General features: G+C 39.4%; 1 protein-coding gene across 7 annotated transcripts in view; it reads left to right on the top strand.

Moving 5' to 3' along the window:
• The window catches only part of ELAVL4 (ELAV like RNA binding protein 4), a 97,031-nt gene that overhangs the window by 32,217 nt on the left and 40,567 nt on the right, over positions 1-24,247 (top strand). For all 7 annotated transcript variants that reach the window (XM_079980465.1, XM_079980468.1, XM_079980464.1 and 4 more), the window contains exon 2: positions 10,965-11,205. In XM_079980465.1, the coding sequence (XP_079836591.1) occupies positions 10,965-11,205 (241 nt within the window). The remainder of the gene's footprint in view (positions 1-10,964; positions 11,206-24,247) is intronic.

The raw sequence follows: 24,247 nt of genomic DNA on the forward strand, positions 1-24,247 counted from the left end.
AAAATCAGGCTTTTATTGTGAATTTTGTCAGCATTTTGACTAAAATAAGTTTATTGATTCTAAGAAACATTTATGTAAGGATAGGTTGCATATGACTATGGAGCACTGGTGATTATCAGAAGGCACATAATCTTTGCTTTCTAATTCTCACAAGTTTTACACATCAAGAGTAAGTTGGACATACTTTACAGATATAGTCTTGTATCTTTCTAGATAATGAAAACGACGAGTGAATGAAGCTTGTATATAAGTAAATTACTTCTACACTTCCTGCTCTGCTTTGTTTCCAACATTTCCCTCAGGACTCACTAGTCCCAGTCTTGACTTGTTCTGTGACCATGACTGCAGCAATAGCTTCACAGCATCTACACTGTTACCATTTGTCTCGCCCTCCTGATAAGGTTGTGTCTCTGCTGGTTCACCAGTGGAGCCAATTTGGTGCTCCCACCGGTGTGCCCATGCAGCAGTAACCATGCTGTCACCTTGTAAGCAGCTACTTTTAGGGGCTCTTAATATGGCTTTGTCCATCAGATAGAGCCGCTCCTATCTGGGTGGTTCTCTCAGTAGCAGAGCAAGGGCTAAAGCAAATGTAATATTGTGTGAGATAGGGATGGAGCAGAAGTTTTATTCAATTCTTATGTCTGATTCAGTTCTTAGCTGTGATAGCTGCAGTCCAATGACTCTTGGGGCACTGTTCTATGATTCTCATTTAAAGGCAGACCTACCTAATTTGCACTTTTCAAACTGAAGCAGAGCCATCTTTTAAAATTCTGGGACTTTCTGAATGCAGAACACAGGCTGTACCATTGAGCTACTGCCCCTCTGATTGGATTCTCCCTTTTCAATTACTTCTGTTATACTATGGAAAAATAAAAACCAGCAGGAGATCTTGTCAAGTCTTCTTTGGCCCTAACATTATACTAGGATGCTTTTTAAAGAAAGTTGTAGCCATAAGCATATGCTTCTCTCTTTTTTGGAATTGACATTGGCCTAATTCAGTGATGGCCAAACTTGGCCCTCCAGATGTTTTTGGACTACAACTCCCATCATCCCTAGCTAACAGGACCAGTGGTCAGGGATGATGGGAATTGTAGTCCCAAAACAGCTGGAGGGCCAAGTTTGGCCATCACCGGCCTAATTCATGCACCACATTAAGTATAGTTAAAACAAACGGTCATTTCATGTGAGTGTGCAGTCTGCTGCTGGAACACATTTATTCTACTCTGGACCCTACTCTTGTTGTCTTGGCTTGTTGTGTCTGAAGCCAGGCAGACTCACAAACCAAAAGTGATAACCCAACGGTTTGATGGAAACAAACCAAGAGCCTGGATTTGGATTGTTGTGACAAACCAGACTCTGGCTTGTTTCTGGCAGCGCAGCAGAAGCAGAGCAGTAACTTTTCAGAAACATGTACATTAAGATACAGTTTGTTCTTGATTTAATATGTGCAAACCAGTCCATTTCTCTCATACATTATGTCAAAAACCAACTAATGTAACTGAGACAGAAGTAGAAATGCAAAAGTAGAAATGCAAGTCAGGGATCAGAATTACAAACTGTTCTGGTACTTTTTCTAAAGGATCAGTTTAGAGGGGTTTCTGGATATACAGGCAGCTGCAGTATCTAGGAATGCCTTTTCCCAGTTTTGGGTAGCATACTAGTTCACACATTCCTGAAGAAAGCAGATCATCCATTGTTACACAGCCATTAATCATATCCATATTAGATTATGGAAACACACTACATGTGGGGTTGTCCTTGAAAAGTGTTCAAAAACTCCAGCTGGTACAAAACGTTTTGGCCAGAGTAATTTCTACTGCTCACTTTCCTGACCATATTACTTTGGTCTTGCTTAAATTACACTGGCTTCCACTTTGTTTCTTGCTCCATTTCAAGGCACTTGTTATTACCTACTTTGGGCTGCCTTTGAAGATGACCTGGAAACTTCAGTTGGTCTAAAACGCAGCAGCCAGATTACTGGCTCGGTTTCCATTTGGAGCTTATAAACCCTATTTTAGAACAGCTGCATTGATTGCCTGTTTCCTGGCCCAGTTTAAGATGCTCATGCTAATGTTTAAACCCCTAAATAACTTAGGTCCCAATAGCTGAAAGGTGGCCTCTTTCCCTACAGATCTTCTTGGATTTTAAGTGGTTCATATGCCCTCAAAATCTTGGGGGTTGTTAGCCCAGGAGAGAAGATTCTCTCTAGCATCCCTGAAATTGTGGAATTTCTGCCTAGAATAGGTGCATCTGTTACACAGTGTATATCATGGCTGAAGATGCACCTATTTGCCCTGGCCTTTGACTCTATTATATATGATTTTAGAAAGCAATTTACAATTATATGAAGGCATACTTCCCCATAAAATACAATATAAAACCCTATAAACGTTTAAAACATAAACTTCAATATATTTTTGTTATTTATAGTTCAGTTATTATGCAGGTATTTTGCCTCTTACGGTGCCCAGTAGTATGAAACCATAAAAGTGCCAATTTTTAACTTACTCATGTTACAGGCTGAATCTTACATTTTATATAAAAGTTGTACGTTTTGTCACTCAAAAATTTAGACATTGATAAGCATCCATTAGACCAGAAGCTTTTAATTTTTCTTGACAAGTTATTTCTGCAACTAAGAAGTTCTGTTTTTCGCCATGGTTCTTTGGAAAAATGTTGATGATACCCTCATACATTTTTGCAGGTTGTTGTGTCAAAATGCAGAGGGTTAAAGATTTATTTCGGGGATATTGGATTTGCCTGGAGGCAGAGATACTCTGAAACTTAGTTTTCCTCTTTTATTTTGAGTTCATAATGTATTTATTAAGTAAATAATAGCAAGTCTTGTTGTGCAGTACAGAAGCTTTAATAAAAATAGTAATTGACATTGAAACTTGGCAGTTGTGTTATTGAGAAGCAAATACACTTTTGAAGGTCCCACAGATAAGCTTTTATATTATTTCCACGGCGTTTTTTCAGATACCAGCCTACTTAAACAAGAATAAGTTTATTGATTGATATATTAAGAGATTATGCCCTGTCCTTGAAGCACATTATCATGATTACCTCCAATAAAATACTAAAACTATGCAATAGCTAACACATATCAACTTAGTTGGTCTTTAAGGTGCTACTGGAAGGAATTTTTTTATTTTGTTTTGACATATCAAGAAGACATTGATTGCACAATCTAAACAAATTTAAGCATTTATCCCAATGTTTTAAATAGAAGAAATTAAGTATTTGTTGAAAGCTGTAACCTTTTGTCCACTTCTCTAGGAATAAGCTCCAGTCATCTTATTGAGACTTCCTTTTGAGTTTGCATGTATGAGATTGTGTTGTGACTCACCCTTTCAAATCAACACTTGTGAAAACCTTGGATTTGGATTTCCCTTATACTTGAGGGGCATTTCTGTTTTGGTCCAAGTGTGACATGAGAGATAGGCTGGAAGTAAGAGAGAAGACATTAACTGGTGTGATTTGATCACAAGGATCATCAGTATATCCTTTTGCTTTCTTCTAGTATTCTTCTAACATTTTGGCTAGTGGAAATATGGGTTTATCATGTCTGCACAAGATGAAGGATTTGGGGTCTCACATTTTAATTCTTCATTTCCTGGAGTAGTAATGCTATACCAGCAACTGAGGATGGGTGACTATGTTAATTTTTGGCTTTTTTTTTTTTGCAATATTCAGTTCGATTCTTCACATTTTCAAATCAGGTTGTGATTTTTAAAATGCAGATTTCTCCTAATATACAATTTTTTGCATGGATTCTTTTTAACATGCATATTTTTTGCAAAGTATTTGTATTTTCCACTAATAAATGCATTTATATGCACACTTTACACCACTGTAGGGATATTTTACATATTACACGGCTGAAGAACAATATTGCAAACATTGGAGATGTGAATTGTGGAGGATGGCTGTGTTATAGTTTGCATATTATTTCAAAAAGTGTGAATTGGGAAAATTTGCTTTTAAATGCAAACTGAATCCATTTTCTCCCACATCCCTATCAGCCACAAAGGAAGAATCAAGAAGCTGCCAAAGTGTGTGGCACAAAAAGTTAGGAGTATCTCACCACCTAATTTATTGGAATCTGAAGACTTGGGGGGGGGGGGGAATCAAGAATACAATCCCCCAGTGCAATATTATTGGCAAAGTTCATTTCAGCTTTTTAGAAGTATAGTCGGAGTGAGACCTCTATGATGCCAGGTGTTGTATAAACAAGAAGGGAGTTTGTTTGTTTGTTTGTTTGTTTGTAAAAGGAGCATGCAAGGGACCACAGTTCGGCAGTTGACACTACTAAAGTCATGGTGGGTGGAACTAATACCCATAGATTGAGTTTATCATATTAACTTAATTACTTAGTGTGTGTTTAAAATACTTGATTAATTGGACATGGGTTTTCTGTCTATTAGCTGTAACATGGACTGAATTAATATAGGGATTCAGACTGGATTCAGATAATCAAGAAAGGAGTATAACTGTAGATTCAGGTAGGTAGCCGTGTTGGTCTGACACAGTCAGAATATATAAATAATAATAATAATAAAAATAAAAATTGTGTCCAGTAGCACCTTAGAGACCAACTAAGTTTGTTCTTGGTATAAGCTTTTGTGTGCATGGTATTGTGTGCATGCACACAAAAGCTTATACCAAGAACAAACTTAGTTGGTCTCTAAGGTGCTATTGGACAATTTTTTATATATTTTAAAAAATATTTTGGAGTATAACTGTGTTTTGTATTTTGTTTTAGATGCATAGACTAGCTACCATAATCTGTCAGCAACAAGTCAGGTTCTGAAACATGGATGCTATACATGCTGTAGTTTGCAATTGCAGAATAGAGCACAGTGTTGAAAATAATTATTTTAAAGGAGTGTGTTTCTACAAGTCTTAAGTTTGCAATGGGTCCCCTCTGACACTTTGTTGTGACATGCAAAAGCATGTTGGAATGATAATGAAAGAATTGCCTTTGACAACAGAATGCTGCATTATTTATCAGTGTTTATTTTATGAAATAATTTTCTAAGTCTGTTCATTAATTAACATTTAGAAATAATATGAAATTATAGTTAATGAATTTTTGATAAGTTGTATTTTACCACAGCGACTTTCTTTGCCATTATAAACTTTCACAGTCCCTTTGAGTATTTCCCCTCCCTTTTAGTTTCAGAACCCATCCAACCAATTTGAAAGTGATTCCATTTTATTACCATATTTCCCAGTTCCCTTTGCTCATTTAGAAATTGCTAGTTTGTGAATGCTGGTCAAACTTGTTTTAATAATTTGGGTGTTTTTGGTTTTTTTTAACTTTTGTTGCTCATTCAAACATATTTTCCTATTGAAAATAGATGTTTTCATGTACATGCACTAGTCAGATTGGGATTTAAAAGATTTTATTTCTACAATGTGAGGTTCTTTCCAGTTCAATACCCAGATGTTGTTTGACATCTGGGAATATTAACATTTTTTAAGAAAATGAACATTTCCCTGTATTGATCAGAGGCAGTGGGAGTTGTAGTCCAATAACGTCTGGAATAAGCCACGTTGGCAACCTCTTCTTTAGGCTTTGGGGCAACTGAGTTTAGAAGCTACAATAAAGGTTGTTGTAATTTAAGTTGTCCTTGTTGATACCACCACTTTGCCAAATAAGTGGAGATAACGGGAAGAGGGAATGTAAACAGAAGAGGCAAGAGTAACAGGGTATCTGAAGAAGTGTGCATGCACACGAAAGCTCATACCAAGAACTAACTTAGTTGGTCTTTAAGGTGCTACTGGAAGGAATTTTTTTTGTTTTGAGGGTGGATATAGTGTAACAGGGAGAACCACCTATCCACCTGCCATTATACTATTCCAAGTGATTGTTCCTCAAGCCACTCTTCCCTTGCAGGGATCCAGACATATAGTTTTATATCCTGTGAGATTTCAGGCATATTTGCAATGGTGTGTTGTCTCTGAAAGATTCCATCTACTGCAAAGTTTACGGCAGTGCCCCAATTCAGCTCCACCAAGCCCTAAATGGCCTCGCTCCTGTATACCTGAAGGAGCGTCTCCATCCCCATTGTTCAGCCCAGACACTGAGATACAGCACCGAAGGCCTTCTGGCGGTTCCCTCATTGCGAGAAGTGAGGTTACAGGAAATCAGACAGAGGGCCTTCTCGGTAGTGGCGCCCGCCCTGTGGAACACCCACCCTTCAGATATGAAGGAAATAAGCAGCTATCTTCTCTTTAAAAGATCTCTGAAGGCAGCCCTGTTTAGGGAAGTTTTTAATATTTAATTCTGTATTGTTTTTAACACTTGGTTAGAAGCCGCCCAGAGTGGCTGGGGAAACTCAGCCAGATGGGTGGGGTATAAATAATAAAATATTATTATTATTATTTTATTATTACATCTAGGTTTGGAAACTCCAATATGCACATGTTGCTTGTGCATCCTGAAGGCTTTCTTTATAACTTAAATAGAGAGGGATGGGCTCTACCAAGTGTGCAACATGATGTACGGGAATAGGAAAGCCCACTTTTCAGGAGCTCTATGTGTGTCTGGGTGTTAGGCTTTGAATTGCAATATTTTGGTCTGGGGAGAGCTTAATGCTCTGTGGAACAGCATGCTGCCCCACCATTTTATTGCTGAGCGTTGTTTGAAGAAAAAGGAAGGGTGTTCCAGGAAAGGGCAGAGATTTAGAGGCTAATGCTTAGGTGCAGCACTTGCATAAGGCAAATGGAGCTCCATTTCCTCTTCTCACCTTTTAGTCCAAACTTTTTGTTGATGGTCAGGGGATAGGAGAGGAACAGCTTTATGTTCCGCACAGATAGCTCTTTAAACATGGGTCAAAAGGTGGCAACTCTACATGAAGTATATACAGGCTGACTGTTGACTTGTCTGTCTTATTTAAAGGAATGCGGATTTTTGCTTCTTGAATTGTTTTGCTGGTCCACAGCATCCATCAGTATTTAGATTTGAAATCTGCTTGATGCAGCTGTGTGAGCACTGTGTAGTGGGGGGGGGGGATATGTTCAGTTGAATTGGGACTCTAGAATACAAATGGAGATTTAAGGTTTGAAATGTGGGTGGGAGCAGGGGGGGAATGTTGCTTTAGCAGCCGCTCATATTGCCATAGCCTTTTTCTGAATCTTCCATGTTCCATGAACATACAGTTGTAGGAGGAAGAGCCAAGGCAGAAATTTCCTGAATGGCTATGAGAGACCTGGGAGGCCTGTTTCCTGCCTTTCAGGTCTTTTCTTACCTGACTTGGGAGGGTGGGACCCTGACTGATTCCAGCTACAAAAGCTGAAGCTGCTGAACAGACTCTTGGGCTGGGCTTTTGTTTGGGGGGCGTTTTCTGTTGAGGGAGGTTCATGCTGTTGGCTTTGTCTTTATTTTAGATCTTGTTCTGATTTATGTGGAAATTATTCACGTTGGTTATGTATTTTGGCTGTGTACTGGCAGTAAGATGGAGCCATTACCTCGATCTTCTACATCAGTGGCTCCCAACACAAACACCACCAACACCAAGAAATGGCTTGAAAATTACTGAGGGTCTTGGTGGAGCACTTAATGCTTTTTATGCCTGTTGCAGCTATTATAACGTGCATTGCTAGATCATAAGGCTATATGTCCAGTGCCTTTGCTATACCTGTTGCACTGTATAGGCATCTCCCCACTTGCACATGATCAGCACATGTGTGACTGCTGACACATGCGTTGTTTTCAGTGCCAAAAGGGGGGTGGGGGCAGAGTGGACTTGTGCATGTCCAGGAACAGGCTCCCCTGCATAACCAGGATTCCTCTGTAGTCCATGAAGTTGTGGCCCAATTTAATCCAATAACAGTTTATGTCTCTCATTTGCCACCTGCTCCTGCACCGCCAGCTCCACTGTGCTTAGGTCTGCAAAGTGGTCTTTACAAATTGGTTCTCAGAACTGCACTTTGAGATATATGTGCTTCCTGTGTTTATATCTAGAATACTAAAGCAAAGATTGCATTCCAGAAATTCAAAAACCAACATCGAGTTAAACACCGAGAATAATCGTATTTTGATTTTGCTAGCACTCTTAGAATTTGAAGCAGAATATTAAGCAGTAGGCTAAATCCCCCCTTACTTCCACAACTTCCAATATCATGTATGTGGTCTTTCTGAAACAAGAAAGCTCTTGAGAAAAGCTTTTGATTACAAGTGGTGCATGAAACAAAATACTGCGGAGTGGAGTGCTTCTGCCTAAGATCACAGCCAGCTGTGCCCTCACCCAGTTTCAGCCCCTTCCCCTTTTCCATCCTCGCCCTGCCAGTCAGCATTCCATGCCTGCTGAGCCATTGACATTAGGCAATGTTATTTGCATGAATGGTGTTGCTTTGGCTGCGTAACAGTTGGCAGGTTGAGAATGAGTTTGCCATAACTATACATTGGTCTCCGCCCCTGCGAGGCAGCTTGCCCACCTGCCCAAGTCACTTGCCCAGTGCTTCCCAAGCATCCAACAGCCAGCTGGTTGCCAGGCACTTGGGAATGACAGTGTAAGGGTTTGTGCCAGCCCTGTGCTTGGCATTTTCCAAGTGCTCAACACACGGCTGGCAGAGCTACTTTCTGCAAGGATCAGCTGTGCTAGAGTTTCCTACAGGGAACTAGTTTGCATATTTTATCCGGCAGACTTGAAGACATTGCCCACCAGCTGGTAGGTGGTGACTTCAACCCTGCTTTGTGCATATACTGGCTGCATGATAAAGTTCCCCACAGGGAACTCGGTCACACAGCTGGCCCAATTGTGCCTCTGCCCCACACCTGATGTCACATATGATATCATATTAGGCAGGTGTGTATATTTTGGAGGGGCAGATTGAGACCCATGCCTTGCCTAACTTCCCCACCCCTGTGTCTTTACTTTTTCTACCAAGTCTGCAAGTCCCCCCCAAACAGACCCTAAGATAGTTTTTCTGAGGCTTGTAAGAAAATTGGTTCTCCTAGCCATTTTTGCAAGAGGAAGTGTCATCTTCCTGATGGTAGTTCTGTATTTCAAAAGATGCAGTGAACTTCCTGTAAAGTGGCCGTCCAGTTCAAAGGGTAACCATCCATTGATGACTAAGGATTCCTTGGGAACCCAATAAGTATTATGATTTTTCTCCTACTCCTATGCATCAAGAAGATTCTGATGCGGCAAAGGATGTGTCTATGCATGCATCAAAAGATGATGATGACACAGCTGTGGCTTCCTGCTTCCTAACATTTGCAGTCCTGGTGAATATTTGTGAGAATTTCACATAAGGCAGCATGCACCTTACATTCACAAACCTGTCTATGAACAAATACAATTTGTTAATTGGTTGTTGCAGAGTAGTTTGTGTCATCAATAGTTTGCCCCCAATTATTTTATGTTCCTTTTGCACAATATCTTGCATAATTAAAGCCTAACTAATTTCCTTTCATTTATTCATATGTAAAATTTATTTCTGAACTTTCATTACTATTGGCCTTATGTAAGAAGACAACTCTGAAATCTGTAGCATTTGAAGATTGTAGGTTATGCTCAGAACCATGTTTTTGTTTTTTCTCTTCTAGGATAAGAATAGAAATGTTAAATGCATCAGTTTGCTTTCATAACTCACTATGGCATACCCAATAATAGTGTGATGGAACAGTGAGAGATTGTTCTCAGAAATAAAGTTAAAGCATCTTTAGGGCCAGGTGGGGACACTAGGTCTAGAGGTGGTAGCTCTCCATTTGAATTGTTTTAAGACTCTGAAAAAGGGCACAACTTTTCTGCCCTCCTCTTTCAGTTCCTTTGCTCATCTTTGTCTCATATCTGCTGTGGAAGATAGGACACAGGTTTTGCACAGTTGGTAAAAGGAAATAACGATAGCATTTCCCTTTTTCCAATCCCCACCTCTTTCAAGTTAAGAAAAGCAAACATCCCTAGATCACAACCAGCATAAGTGTATGATAGAAGATTCAGGACAGACAACAAGAAGTACTTTTTCACGCCGGCTATTTTATACTTTTTTCACGCCGGCTACTGCACACATGTCTTGCTTGCATAGCTCCCAGAGGCTTCTGGATGGCCACTGGGAAACAGAATTCTGAGCTAGGTAGGCCTTTGGTCTGATCTAGCAGGTAATTTCTTATGTCTTAATGAATCATGTTGAATAATTCTGTATGATTTTAAAGCTCACGTAGCCTTAAAAGAAGAGAAGTTGGCTTAATAAGAGTTTACATTCCTTATCTTGTACCCCCTTTTTAAACAAACAAACAAAATGAAGAGGTTCTTCCGGTTTCAGCTAAAGTGGGGCTGTTTACTTGTGCAACATTAGCTCAAATATATAAGTATTTGCAGTTTCAGGCCTTTAGTGTAAGAATAAATCAAAAGAAGCCCTTGGTGATAAATGTAACTGAAGAATCCAGGCCTTTCAGTGATACAAGTAAGTGTGTTTGGTAGAGACTTGAGAGGTTATTGCTTCAAGCTGATCACAGTCACATCTTTCTGTAGCTTGAATGCCCTAGATAAACCTGTCACAGCGCTGGGTGTTACAGTAATTAAATAGCTAATGTATTTTTACCTTTTCAGTTTCTACTTCTATATGGGACTCTTCCACTTAAACGGAACTATGATTTTAATCATAGTCATTATACCTTAAATCAATTAAATTGGTGTGGTGTAAATACACATTTGTGACAAAGGTTACACCAGGAAAAGAGAAATTAGCTTTTCATTAACAAAAAAAGGAGGAGAAAAAATAGACGGGGAGGTTTTATTTGCCTCTGCATCTTAGTATGTGCTCTCTGCCAAAGACTAGCATGACCTACTTTACAACAATAGCAGAAGAATCAAGCTGGGTTTTTTTGTTAACTGTCTTAAATTGGCCATGAATGCTACCTACGTATTCATTTGTAAGTATCTTTTTAAAAATAGCAACTGTATCTCAGACTTTTAAGATGGTATTTCCCTCCCTTTTCCTTTCTGTTCTAGATAATTAGCACCATGGAGCCTCAGGTGTCAAATGGCCCAACATCCAATACAACCAATGGACCTGCCAGTAACAGTAGGAACTGCCCTTCCCCTATGCAGACGGGGGCTGCTACAGATGACAGCAAAACAAACCTCATAGTCAACTATTTACCCCAGAATATGACCCAGGAAGAGTTCAGGAGCCTTTTTGGGAGCATTGGTGAAATAGAGTCCTGCAAGCTTGTGAGAGACAAAATTACAGGTAAAGTGCTTCATTGTTTTCTTATTTCTTGAGATTGGGACTTGCATGCCGTGGGCTTCTTTTTCTTTGACTTCTGACAAGGTCTTTACAAGTTGCCAAAGTTTAATACATCTTTTTTATTAGAAACACTTTACATTGCCCAGCAATATAGAAATCACGTGTCCATGTTTCATTACGATACTTCCCTCAGTCATCCAACACCAGTGGCATGAGTTATGCTAGATATTCTGAAGAAGAGCAAATCGCAGAAGCGCCTGTGTGTGAAATTACAGGATGAGGAAGCTGAGATGCCTTAGAGCTAGATGAAAGTACCATCATCCATATGACCAGGCATTAACCATAGCTTTGATGTAACACACAAGGAGGGGTGCTGCTGCACACCTCACCTCCAGGCTACACTGCTACTTACCAAGGGGGTGAGGGGTAAGACAGTGGAGATGTCAGCAATATGTGGATATAGCGGTGGAGCCAGTCCAGCCCTCCCACCAACACGCCTACAGACTGCCTGATGAATACATATAGATGCTTACTGTGAATGTAGTACCTTGAGGCCTAGGTGGTGGAAGTAGATGCAGGGGTTCTCATGGGGACTGAATTTCTAAATCAATGCAGGAAGGGCTGGAACCATGGAGGTGAACCTGTTTGCAAGTAGGTCACACAACTAACTCATAATTTCAGCTCCCTTTCAAAATTAGGACCATTTTAGTTTCTTTTACGGTAATCAAAATATGTATTCTCTTTTAAGTTATCATCCTGTTCCTCTCCCCTCCCCTCCACTTTATAAATAAAATATGGTTCTTAGGTTGGTTCAGTTTAGTTCATCATTATGGATTGTTTTCTATAGACAGTTTGGTACAGCTTACCTATAGCATGGTAATCAACGTTTTCCCAGTACCAGAAAGGTTGACTAAATTTGGTGTATTCTGGGCATAGTTTGTTGGGGTTAACAAGCTAGGATTGCCCAATTAGCTTGGTAAAGCAGCTCATCTTGTTTGCTTCATTCGTTATTGAGAGGAGATGACTGCTGCTAAAATGTGCAGAGGAGTTTACAAACTTCCTGCTTTAATTTCTTTACTGATCCATTTATTTCATGGTAACAACAATAATATACAACACATTGTAAAGAAGCAAGCCTTGTAATCCAGAGGGTTTAGGAATTGTATTAGATTGACAGATGCAGGAGCATGTGGTCAAGGATGAATGGTGTCTTGGGAGGGGCTGGTAAGTTAGGGAGGTTCAGGAAAGGGTTTGGTGAAAGAAGGGTATTATAAAATCAGCTGAAGCAGGAATGGATATGGCTTGAAGAACAGGGAAGACTTGTAGACATAGGGAACAGTGATGAAGGTTCAGGGGAAACACAGAAGACCTGTAGACATAGGGAATAATGATGAGACTGCAGAGGGGAACAGTGGTGGCTCAGATGATCATGGAGAAGGCAAGAAAATGCAGATGAGAAGAGCTAGTTCAGAGTGCAGTAATTGAGAACATTTAAAAGTAAGAACTAGGAAGCATAGAATATGATAAGGAACCAATGTAAAGGCTTGAAGTGACACATTTTGACTTGGTTGAAGAGAGTAGAAGTGGCTGAAGAGGACTAGGAAAGGGGAAGTTTGGTTATCTAAGAGAGAGGTGACCAGAGAATGAAGAACAATTAGAGACTAAAGAGCTGTGTGTGGAATTTAGATGTGCACACTGGGGCTTAAGCCTACCTGTATCACATTTAATAGACCTGTACATCATTTCAAAACCCAATTCCAAAACTCATGAGACTCTCCAGAGTGTCACCCTATATATATACCATGAAAAACTGAAGCTGGAACCAAAAATCTATTGGGGTTATCCGTGGGAATCTCCATCCCAGCTATAAATAGGAAATTGAATACAGGACATTGAAAGAGATTTAGAGGGTGCTTGAGTGTAAGAAAAGAAAAAAAAAAACCAGAAGGAGTCAAGGAATAACTGGTATCTCAAAGAGTGACCAAAAATATCTGTATACAGTGGGAAAAGCAATGAGAATGAATATCATCTACCTGTAGACATGCTAACAAGAAGTAAGTAGAAAAGGCTGAAGGCAAGTAGATGAGAAAATTGAAGCAGGGCTGAAAAAACTCCAAAGGAGATGGGATGCAGGTAATGGAACTGAAGCTGATTCAGAGCTGGAAAAGCTGGAAAATAGAGACCGAAGAAGATCATCTGGAGGATTGGAGAATGTACAGTAGATAGAAATTTTAACTGTATTGTGTACACTTCTGCTTGGCTACAACATTTCCTGTGGGGTAAGGGGAAGTTTTATGTTATATGGAAGATGAATTTATGGGTCTAGTAGGTGAACAGTGCTCATTTGTATTTCTATTGAGATTCTGATGTTAAATGCTTTGTATATATTTTAGCAAATAAGCCCTGCCATATAATGTGCTGAATTCAAAAAAGTATAATATGCAGCACAAGCGGTATGGCACCTGGCCTTCTCATCAGCATCTTAGTGAAAGAACTGCATTTGTTAGTCGCTGTGCAGTTCTGTGGACAGAGATATGGCTTGAGAAATCACATTGGTTGCAACATCAGCATCCTTCCTGATAGGATGTTTACTTCTACATATATGAGCTATATATGAATTCTCACCCTTGTGAATGATACTTTGTTGGAAGGAACACAAGAAGCTGCTATATCTCAAATCAGACCATCGGTTCATCTAGCTTAGTATTGTCTACCAGGCAAAGTCAGAGATTGAGCTTTGGGATCTTTCGTGTGCATCTCAAGTGCTGTACCACTGAGCTGTGACGCTGTCACCAGCTGCACTACATTTCAGGCAATGCAGCAGTGGACAGAATAAATCTGAAGAGATTCAAGGTAGACTCAAGTTGCTAATTAATAAGTTGCATTGCTCTTCTTGATATAGTGAGCCTTCATAAGAATTTTGTTTTTTGGTCCTTGTTGGCCCATGCTTATCCTGTCCCAACTGTACTAAGAGCCAAGCAAGGTTCAGCTGGAGTTGGAGTTGCATGGTATCAATTAGGGGGCATTGAGCAACATTCTTGGGAGCCATATAGCATGGGAAGCTCAAGATTCTGGAAGAGCCAGCAGGCATTGTTTTGGCGGGGGGCTGAGCTCATAATCTAAATGGCAAAGCAGCCTCATGAGCCCCAAGATCCATTCTCTTTGGCGAAGAGCCACCAGACAATGAATTGGGTAGAGCCTTTCACTCAAGCACATAGCTGTCAACTTTTCCCTTTTCTTGTGAGGAATCCTATTCAGAATAAGGGAATTTCCCTTAAAAAAGGGAAAACGTTGACAGCTATGCTCAAGCATTGCCTGCTAGTCTCCATGTGAGCGTTCTCTCTTCTCTGCCAGCAATTTAGAGGGAATGATAGGGCTGTAACTGAGGTCGTGGAGCTGTACATTTTTTGAGAGAATCCCCGGTCTTGCAATGTTCTGCATTGCCTTAGATTTCATTCTGGCTTTGAGTCTGAAGTTCTTGAGGCAAGCACCTGCTGGCCTTTATCCATAGAGATCCCCTATACTTTGGGATTGTTGTCTGCAGTATCTGGAGATTGGGACATTCCAGGGCAGGTATTGACCCAGATTCCTATACCCCAAAACTTGGTTTCCAGGATGCTGTTGAGTTCTAGTTCAGTTTCATAAATTGTGACTGATTTGCATTACACAGTTTGACATGTTTGGGTAATATATTGATAGGTGTTGAAGGTATGTATTGATAGGTGCTGGAAGCATTCATGTAACTTCTTTCTTATGTCAAAACAACTTGCAGTGGCTTTTATGTTGGAATGGCCATGTGCATTCCCTTTGAGGAATTAGTTTATATTGTGGGTTTCACACCTGTACTATATGAAACTGTTCATATTTATAACCCACAGTATTTATAGTCTAGAGTGACTGGCATAATGAAAACCTCAGTACTTCCACTGCTACAAAGGAAGTAGATTTTAATAGGCTAACACTTAACATCCAAAATAATTTGATGATAAATTCAGGGTGTGTGCAGTTCTGATATTTTAGACAAGTATTTAAATGGCTATTGTAGGGCTGAATAAATCCCAACTATCTACCTGCTGGAGTACCTAAAATGGGGGTGCTAACACAACAGAATTTAAAATATTTTTCCAGCTTTCAGTTAACTTAATAATAACGTTCAGAGTCTTCATGCTGGCTTTTAGGTAGGTAGACTTTAGAATCTGATTCATAATGTTGCGCATTGCTTTTGAATATGCTTTTAAACAAGCATATTCTTTTACAGAAAAAATGCTAATTTGGTAGTATATCAAACCAAGTTGACTGGGAATGACAGCTTCTGAGACAGCCTTTAATTTGGACTTCAAAACCAAAATTGTAAACTTCAATTGTGTTTAGTAGCTTCCTAGAGCAGGCATAAAATGCTAGTGATCTATATTTGCTATAACTCGGGACAAACTTTAATTGTGACAGAGTTTGCAATAGGGGAAATGCCTTAATTTCAGAGTTTTAAAACAATGAGCCCATAAGAAAAGGAAGGCAGGATAGGCCAAAGATGTTCAGCTTTGTTTGGCAGAGATGTTTAATAAAAGCATAACTTCTAGTTGTAAAGTGTGCTTATTAAATTCTTCATTTACACTACCTAATTAATTCTAGCATTTTAAATTAACACTGAAACTGGTCCCTGCTGTATCATTTCAAAGCTGCAGCATATTTTGCCCAATAACCCAGTTGTGAGTTTTAATCAGCTGCTCTTCCAAAACAAAAACAAAACAGTGGAACCTTGAGTCAGTGAACTATCTTGCACAGAGAAGGTACAATATCAGAAAGAGGAAATACTTTTCTCATTTGGGTAGGGTGGGGTTTGAAACCTAGGGCTTTAAATTGAGACTTAATTGAAGCAAATTATTTTCCTAAATTAAATTACTCATCATGTATGATAAACAAGATATGATTCTTCCTACAGATAAGCAATAGTGCCAGAGTATTTTGGCCAATAATTAAAATACAAGTCAGTTTTCTGTGCATTCCTAAGAAGTATATTATGCCTGGTTTTTTTTTATATATATAATATTTATTAATAGTTTTTTTTTAAAATTATAACATAATAAACGAAACATACAAAAAACATCACATTTCATAACATATTTTCTTATCCTTTTTGGACTTCCTCACATCTCCCTCTCCTACGTTCCAAAATATAAAAATTAATTCAGCAATTTATCACCTTGTCCCCACCTTATCTAATTTTCCAATGTTATATCTTAAATTTTAGATATATTCATTTGACTTTTTAAAACTTTTTAGTTTAGCCTAATCATTATCTAAAAGTTGATTTTTTCCTAAATTTAGCTTATCTTCATAGTTCAGTTTATCTAATTCAATGGTGCCAAGTTGTTTGTGATCAAGCATCCTCCTTAACATTCATACAGTTTACAATATTTTTGCAAATAGTCCTTAAATTTCTTCCAATCTTCTTCCACCGTCTCCTCTCCCAGGTCTCGAATTCTGCCAGTCATCTCAGCCAGTTCCATATAGTCTATCAGTTGCATCTGCCATTCTTCCAGTGTGGGTAGATCTTGGGTTTTCCAATGCTTCGCAACGAGTATCCTTGCTGCTATTGTTGCATACATAAAAAATGTTCAGTCATTCCTTAGCACCCTCTGGTCAACGATGCCCAAAAGGAAGGCCTCTGGTTTCTTAGGGAAGGTATACTTAAATACCTTTTTCAGCTCATTGTATATCATTTCCCAGAAGGCCTTAACCCTAGGGCAAGTCCACCAGAGGTGAAAGAACGTTCCTTCACTTTCCCTGCATTTCCAACACTTATTATCAGACAAGTGGTATATTTTTGCAAGTTTGACTGGGGTCATGTACCATCTATATATCATTTTCATTACATTTTCTTTCAAAGCATTACATGCAGTGAAATTCAGCCCAATGGTCCATAACTTTTCCCAGTCCTCAAACATATTATACCCAATGTCCTGTGCCCACTTTATCATAGCCGATTTAACCATTTCATCTTGTGTGTTCCATTTTAACAGCAAGTTATACATTCTTGAGAGTACCTTAGTCTTAGGCTCTAACAGTTCCGTTTCTAACTTCGATTTTTCCACCTGGAATCCTAACTTTTTATCAAGTTTAAAAACTTCTTTAATCTGAGCATAATGTAACCAATCTCGCACTTTGTCTTTCATCTTCTCCTGACTCTGCAATTTCCAATTATCTCCATCTTTTTCTAATATTTCCCAATACTTCGGCCATTTGGCCTCCATATTGAGTCTTTTCCGGGCCTTAGCTTCCAATGGTGAAAGCCACCTTGGAGTTTTGTTTTCCAATAAGTCTTTGTATTTTGTCCAGACATTAAACACTGCTTTTCTGACAATATGGTTCTTGAAATTCTTATTGATCTTAACCTTGTCATACCATAAATATGCATGCCAACCAAACGCATTGTCAAAACCTTCCAGATCTAGTACATCAGTGTCTTCGAGAAGCAGCCAATCTTTCAACCAGCAAAAAGCTGCTGATTCATAGTACAGCCTTAAGTCTGGCAGGGCAAAGCCCCCTCTTTCTTTCGCATCAGTTAATATCTTAAACTTAATTCTGGGCTTTTTGCCCTGCCAGACAAATTCAGAAATATCTCTCTGCCACTTCCGGAAACACTCTGTTTTGTCCACAATCTGTAATGTTTGAAATAAGAAAAGCATTTTCGGCAATACATTCATCTTTACAGCAGCAATTCGGCCTAACAAGGAAAGTTTCAATCTTGTCCAACTTTCTAAGTCTCTCTTAATTTCTGCCCAGCATTTCTCATAATTATCTTTAAATAGACTCAGATTTTTTGCTGTTATATTTACCCCTAGGTATTTTACTTTTTTAACCACGTTCAACTCTGTCTCTTTCTGAAACCGTTCTGACTCTGTAACTGTCAAGTTTTTCCCCAATACCTTAGTTTTCTGCTTATTTAACTTAAAACCCGCTACCCGACCAAACTCTTGAATTAATTGTAATACTTTTTTCGTGCTAGATTCTGGCTCCTGAAGGGTCAAAACTAGATCATCTGCAAACGCTTTAAGTTTATATTGTTTCGCTCCGACCTGAATACCTTCCACCAGCCGGTCCCCTTTGATCATGTTCAAGAGCACCTCCAGAACAGAGATAAATAACAGTGGGGAAATCGGGCAGCCTTGTCGTGTTCCTTTTTCAATTTTGAACTCTTCAGTAATCACATTGTTAACTATCAGTTTAGCCTTTTGTTCTGAATAAATTGCGTCAATCCCGTTCCCAAAACTCCGTCCCACCCCCATCCCTTCCAAATTTCCCTTCATAAATTTCCAAGAAATATTATCAAAGGCTTTCTCCGCATCTATAAAAATTAAAACTGCTTTTGTGTTGATATTTGATTGCAAAAGTTCCAAAATGTCAATTATGTTCCTTGTGTTAGCAAACAAATGTCTTCCTGGGAGAAAGCCTGCCTGGTCTTTGTGAATTACCTGATTCAAGACTTTTTTAAATCTACTTGCTAATATGTCTGCAGATATTTTGTAATCCACGTTTAGGAGGGAGATGGGGCGGTAGTTCTTAAGTTGAGTCTTTTCAGTTTCCGATTTGGGTATCAATGTGATAAAAACTTCTTTCCACAATTCCGGCGCCTGTTTCCCCTCCAAAATTTCGTTGCTAACCTCCAGCATTGGTTGTATCAAATAATCTTTCAATGTCTTATAATACTTGGAGGTTAGTCCATCTGGCCCTGGAGATTTGCCCAATTGCATATTCTGAATAGCTTGTTCAATCTCTTGTCGTGTTATTTTAGAGTTCAAGATTACTCTATTTTCTTGTGACAATTTTGGTAATCCATTCTTTTTCAAAAATTGTTTTATCTCGTCCTCATCTTGCGGCCCTTGAGTATATAATTTTTTGAAGTATCTCTGGAAACACTTTCTAATGTCCACAGGGTTCTGAATGTTTCTTCCTTCAATCTCTAAATTTGTAACTGTGTTTAGTTTCTGTCTCTTTTTCAACTGCCATGCTAGCAGTTTCCCACATTTATTCGCCGAATCAAATGATCTTTGTTTCATTAATTTGAGTTTCCACTCTATTTCCTGGTTTATCAATTTAGAATACTGTGCTTGATGGAGTTTAATTTCTCTAAGAATCGGCTGTGACTTCGGATTAGATCTTAGCTTCTTCTCAAATTCTTTGATTTTCTCCAAAATCTTATCTTTTTTCTCATTTTGTGTCCTTTTCTTTACAGCATTCTGTTGTATCAGGAACCCCCTCATCACGGCCTTACTTGCATCCCAGATTATTCTTTTTTCCACCGTAGTGTTCAAATTTATCTCAAAATAGTCCTTCAAAACTTTTTGGGCCTTCTTGGTAATCTTCTGATCTCTAAACAAATTGTCATTCATCTTCCATCTAAAGGAGCCGGCTGGTAGTAGTGTTATGTTCATCTTTACAGCATTATGGTCGGAGCAGGTCTTTGGGCAGATTTCCACCTTTCCAGTCTTAGGTGCCAGACCTCTAGATATCCATATTTGGTCGATTCTCGTCCATGTCAGGTGGGCTTCAGAAAAGAATGTTCCTTCTCTTCCCAGGGGGTTCTTTGTCCTCCAAATGTCAATCAAGTCCATATTGTCAGTTAGTTCAAAAAAGGTCTTTGGTAGTCTTCCATCTTTTGTAAGATTTTGATTTTGTGACTTATCCATGTTGGTTGATACCACGCCATTCATATCTCCCATCATAATGATGTTGTCATAGTCCAGATAGTCCAGGACATTCTCATGCAACTTCTTATAAAATTCCGATTTCCCTTCATTTGGTGCATAAATTCCTAGTATCAAAAACTTCTCTCCTTGATAATGTATCTCTATTGCCAAAATTCTTCCTTGCTCATCTTTAAATAAAAATTTAGGTGATAGGCTCTCCTTTGCATAAATCACCACTCCTCTTTTCTTCACTCGGTCCGAAGATATAAATTCTTGGCCTAATCTTTTATTTATTAGCACTTTTCTATGGAGCCTTGTCACATGTGTTTCTTGCAGACAGATAATGTCCAATTGTTCTTTTTTCAATATATGAAATAATTTCCTCCTTTTTTCCGGAGAGTTGCACCCATTAATATTCCAGCTCAACAGTTGCAGAGACATCCTGAGCAAATCTGTTATTTCTCAAGGGGTAGTATCTTTTTCTCTGGATCCTCAGGTTCCAAGGGAGTAGGTACAGCAGATGCTCCAGGCCCCAAGGGTGTTTCGATTCCTTTCTGAAGGTCCTCTCCGTAAGCAATCAAAAATTTATCTCTATCTTCAAGTGTTTTAATCTTGACTTTCTTCCCTCTGAAGGTGAAGGATAATCCCTGAGGAAATTCCCACCTGAAAATGATTGAATTACTCCTTAACAATCTCACCAATTCAAGATAGGCGGATCTAAGGTCCAGCAGTTGTTTCGGGATATCTTTGTAAATTAGTGCTCTTTTATCCAAAATGTCCAGTGACTTTTCGTAGTGTAATCCCAAAATCTTATCCCTTTCCTCCCTCGATCTCAAAGTTATCAAGCAATCTCTGGGCTTATCTTTCTTTGCAAATCTTCCAAGTCTGAAAGCCGATACAATTTTAAAATCCTTTTCTTCCTGTATAGACCAGAACTTGGAAAATTCTTTGGTCAGGAACTCAGCTAGGTTTTCTTCTTCAGCTTCTGGTATTGACCTTAATCTTAAATTATTTTCCCGGTTCCGCAGTTCTATCATAGACAAATACATCTGATGTTCTCCAACTTGTTTACATAATGGTTTTACCTCTTGTTCTAATTTTTCAACTTTTTGGCTGGTAGCCTCAGCCAATTTACGATTCTCTTCAGAGGCCTCAGTTAACTGCCCAATTGCTTGTACGTTCTGTGCCACCTGACCAGTTATTCTGTTTAGACAAGCTGTATTTTGATCAATTTTAGCTGTTTATTCATCCGCTTTCTTGTCCAGAGATTCTACTCTTTTATCCAAGGATTCCAATTTTTCATAAATTTTCTCTAGGATTGAAGCAGTTGCTCCTGAGGCCATATCTTCCAACTGTAACTGCTCAGTTTCTTCTTCTTCCCCTGCCGACGGCAGAGTAGATACAATTTCTTCCTCCCCTGCTACCGGCAGAGTAGGTACAGATGATCTACGTGTCTGTAATGCTGAGGTTAAAGTTGTTTGTCTAGTTCTTACTCCCTTTTTTCTTGTGCCACTCATTCCAACTTTATCTAACAGTCAAGGTCAAGCTGAGTTGTTCCCATGAGAATTCCACAGCCCAAGAGTAAACAATCGTATAGGAGGAAAGGAAAGAGAAAGTAGAATAATGTCACTGCTGTAAGTCCAGAATCCTCTAGAGGGAGCTTGCAATGTCTTGAGAGAAGAAGTCAAATCAAATAAAATCAATAAAGTCAAATTTAATGTCCATAGACCTTCAGTAGCTAATGCTTAGCAGAGTTAGAATTGACAGCAAAACATTGTTTCTGACAAGTGTCAACTGGTGTTTCAAAGTAGCAAGTCTTAAAATGCTCTAAATGTTGCAAGTCCAAATCCACAACAGCCAAGTCTGCAAACTGACAGTTTTACTGTTCAGGCAGCTCAAGTACCTGGGCTTCTCAGTCAAAATCTATAGTTCCCATAGCAGAAGATTATCACAGTCCCAGTAACGGTTAAATCCAGTAATTGCGTTAAATCTTTACTTTGTCTCAAAGCAGCTTCAGTGGGTGCTCAAATCAGATGGTTTAAAAAACCTCTACAGTGGCTCCACTCCTCCAGCTCTTTTTGCTTTGAAATTTAAATAGCAGCGGAAGACGGACTTCCTTTTAACATCTCTCCGCTTTCAGCCAAATTTCCATTAATTTAGATTCCAATTTTAGAAAGTCCTTCCTTACTCACGGGTTGTTGCTTTTCAGTTCCGAACGTTTCAAGGAAAAAAGGTCAGCGCTCACCGGCAGCAGCTGCGCGGCTTCACTCTGCAGAGTAGCGATCGACTCACAGCGCCGCAACCCCCTCCACGATCCGAGGCTCCTTACGGGGTCTCTTCAACGTTTTGAGGGTCGCTCCTGGCGCCCGCCGAGTCCCAGGACCACAGGCTCTTGCTGCCTGTGGGTTTCAGACGCGGGTCTCCGCTTCGCCGTAGCGGAAGACCCGATCTCCGCAGAGCTCCCTTTCACTAAAGGAAAAGGACCGCCATTGCCGTTCGCGCCGCCTCCGGAAGTGTATTGTGCCTGTTTTGATCTAGTTTCCTTATATTCAGGACTTTTTAACTTTTTCCATATAAACTTGAAGCAGCAGTTGCGAAGTAGTACCATCTTAACAATTGAAAACCTATGGAAGCCTTGTAGATAAACCCACGACAGTTGCTGGCCTGTAGTAAACAAATAGCCATAGCCTGCTGGAGGCTGGCAGAAGAGGGACAGACAGAAAGAAAGCTTCATCCTTCTGGTAATATTCCTTTCCCTTTTTATACTGAACATATAGGAGATAGTTCTTTGTTCCGTGCTGGGCACAGAAGAGGAACAGAGTGCACCATTCCTCTGCTGTCAGTCCATTCAGTCACCTACATGTAATTCCTAGTTGCCTGTAACTACCAGGCTAGTGCTTAAACACAGGGCTGAGGCATGAATTAGAGGGGGAAATCTGTGTAACTGGGCACCTTACTTTCTCCAATAGCCTGTGTACATACTTGAATAATTTGAAACCAAGCATGGTGCTTAATGCACAGCATCCACATAGGTCTCTTGTGTGTTGTTGTTGTTGTTGTTGTTTTAAATTAATTACAGCCATGAGGGAAGGGAGAGAATTGCTGAGGTCACAGTGCATGGATCCCTGACCTCTCTGGACATGGCACACATGCACACCTGAAAATCCTTCTTCCTCAGCATGGATATCAGGCTTAGAAAAAAATGTTCCAATAGGCACCGGTTTGCAGAGGGTTGTGGTGGGGAAGGTAGGGGTAAACTGCAACCCTAATAACATTGGGCTCCCGCAGCTGTACTTAATTTAAGAAAAACAAGAGACAGAGAGCTGTATGCTGCACATAAAAGTACAACGTGATTCTTTGTCTGGAGCTCAGCACCACTTGGTTCTCTCAAACCCTTGGGCAAAGTGGTATATCTGCTTTGGTTTTCATCTGGTTTCCTCAACTGTGGGGGAGAGCCCATTTTATTCTGTATGATGTAATGAAGTAGCTTCCATCTAGCAGTGGGTAGGTTTTTTTTCTTTTTCTTTTTTAATGGTTTGAGTCGCTGGCCAGGACTCCCAGTCCTACTGTAAAGAGTTCTACAAGGACATTTTCCCATTATGTAACTGGATGTTAGAATGCCACGAAGAGTCATTGTGAGGAATTAATCCATTTGTGTAAATTAAGTTAAATAATTAACTGCATGGGAAAATAGATTATGAGTTCATGGTAGATAACTCAGTGAAAATACGTACTTAGTGAACTAGGAAATTTCCATGTTAGGGATGGAAGTTAATACTACCTGTATTGTAGTGCTGCTTTTAATAATAATAATAATTTTATTATTTATACCCTACCCATATGGCTGAGTTTTCCCAGCCACTCTGGGTGGTTTGCAACACATATAAAAACATAATAAAGCGTCAAACATTAAAACAAATGGATGGTGTAGCTACATCTGGACTATTGTGTACAATATTATCTTAAAATTTATACTTAGTAATGTCGTCAAACCTCAAGAGAGAGAGAAGGAAATAAACAAGAACTATAAGGTTTTCATCACCTGCTTAAAAGTGAGCAAAGGTGAGGCAAGTTTCTCTGAAGGGAGTATTCCATAATTCAGATGCTGTGTTGAAAAATGCCTTTCCCTTGTCCCACCAACCAGATAAATGTCTGCCGGAAGGACATCCAACGCAAAGGGGATGTTGTAGAACCAAAATTATCACGGGGGTTTCTAAAGCACTTGGAAGCTTTTCACTTTAGAAATTATATCTAAGGAGGGGTCATGATAGAGGAGGCCTTTAAAGAATGCATGGAGGAAGTGAGTATATCTGATTTCTCGTTCTCTGGCGTAATAATAGAAGTCAGAGTCACCCAGT

The sequence above is a fragment of the Podarcis cretensis genome, assembly GCF_951804945.1.
Source record: "Podarcis cretensis genome assembly, chromosome: 6".
Taxonomy (NCBI): Eukaryota; Metazoa; Chordata; class Lepidosauria; order Squamata; family Lacertidae; genus Podarcis; species Podarcis cretensis.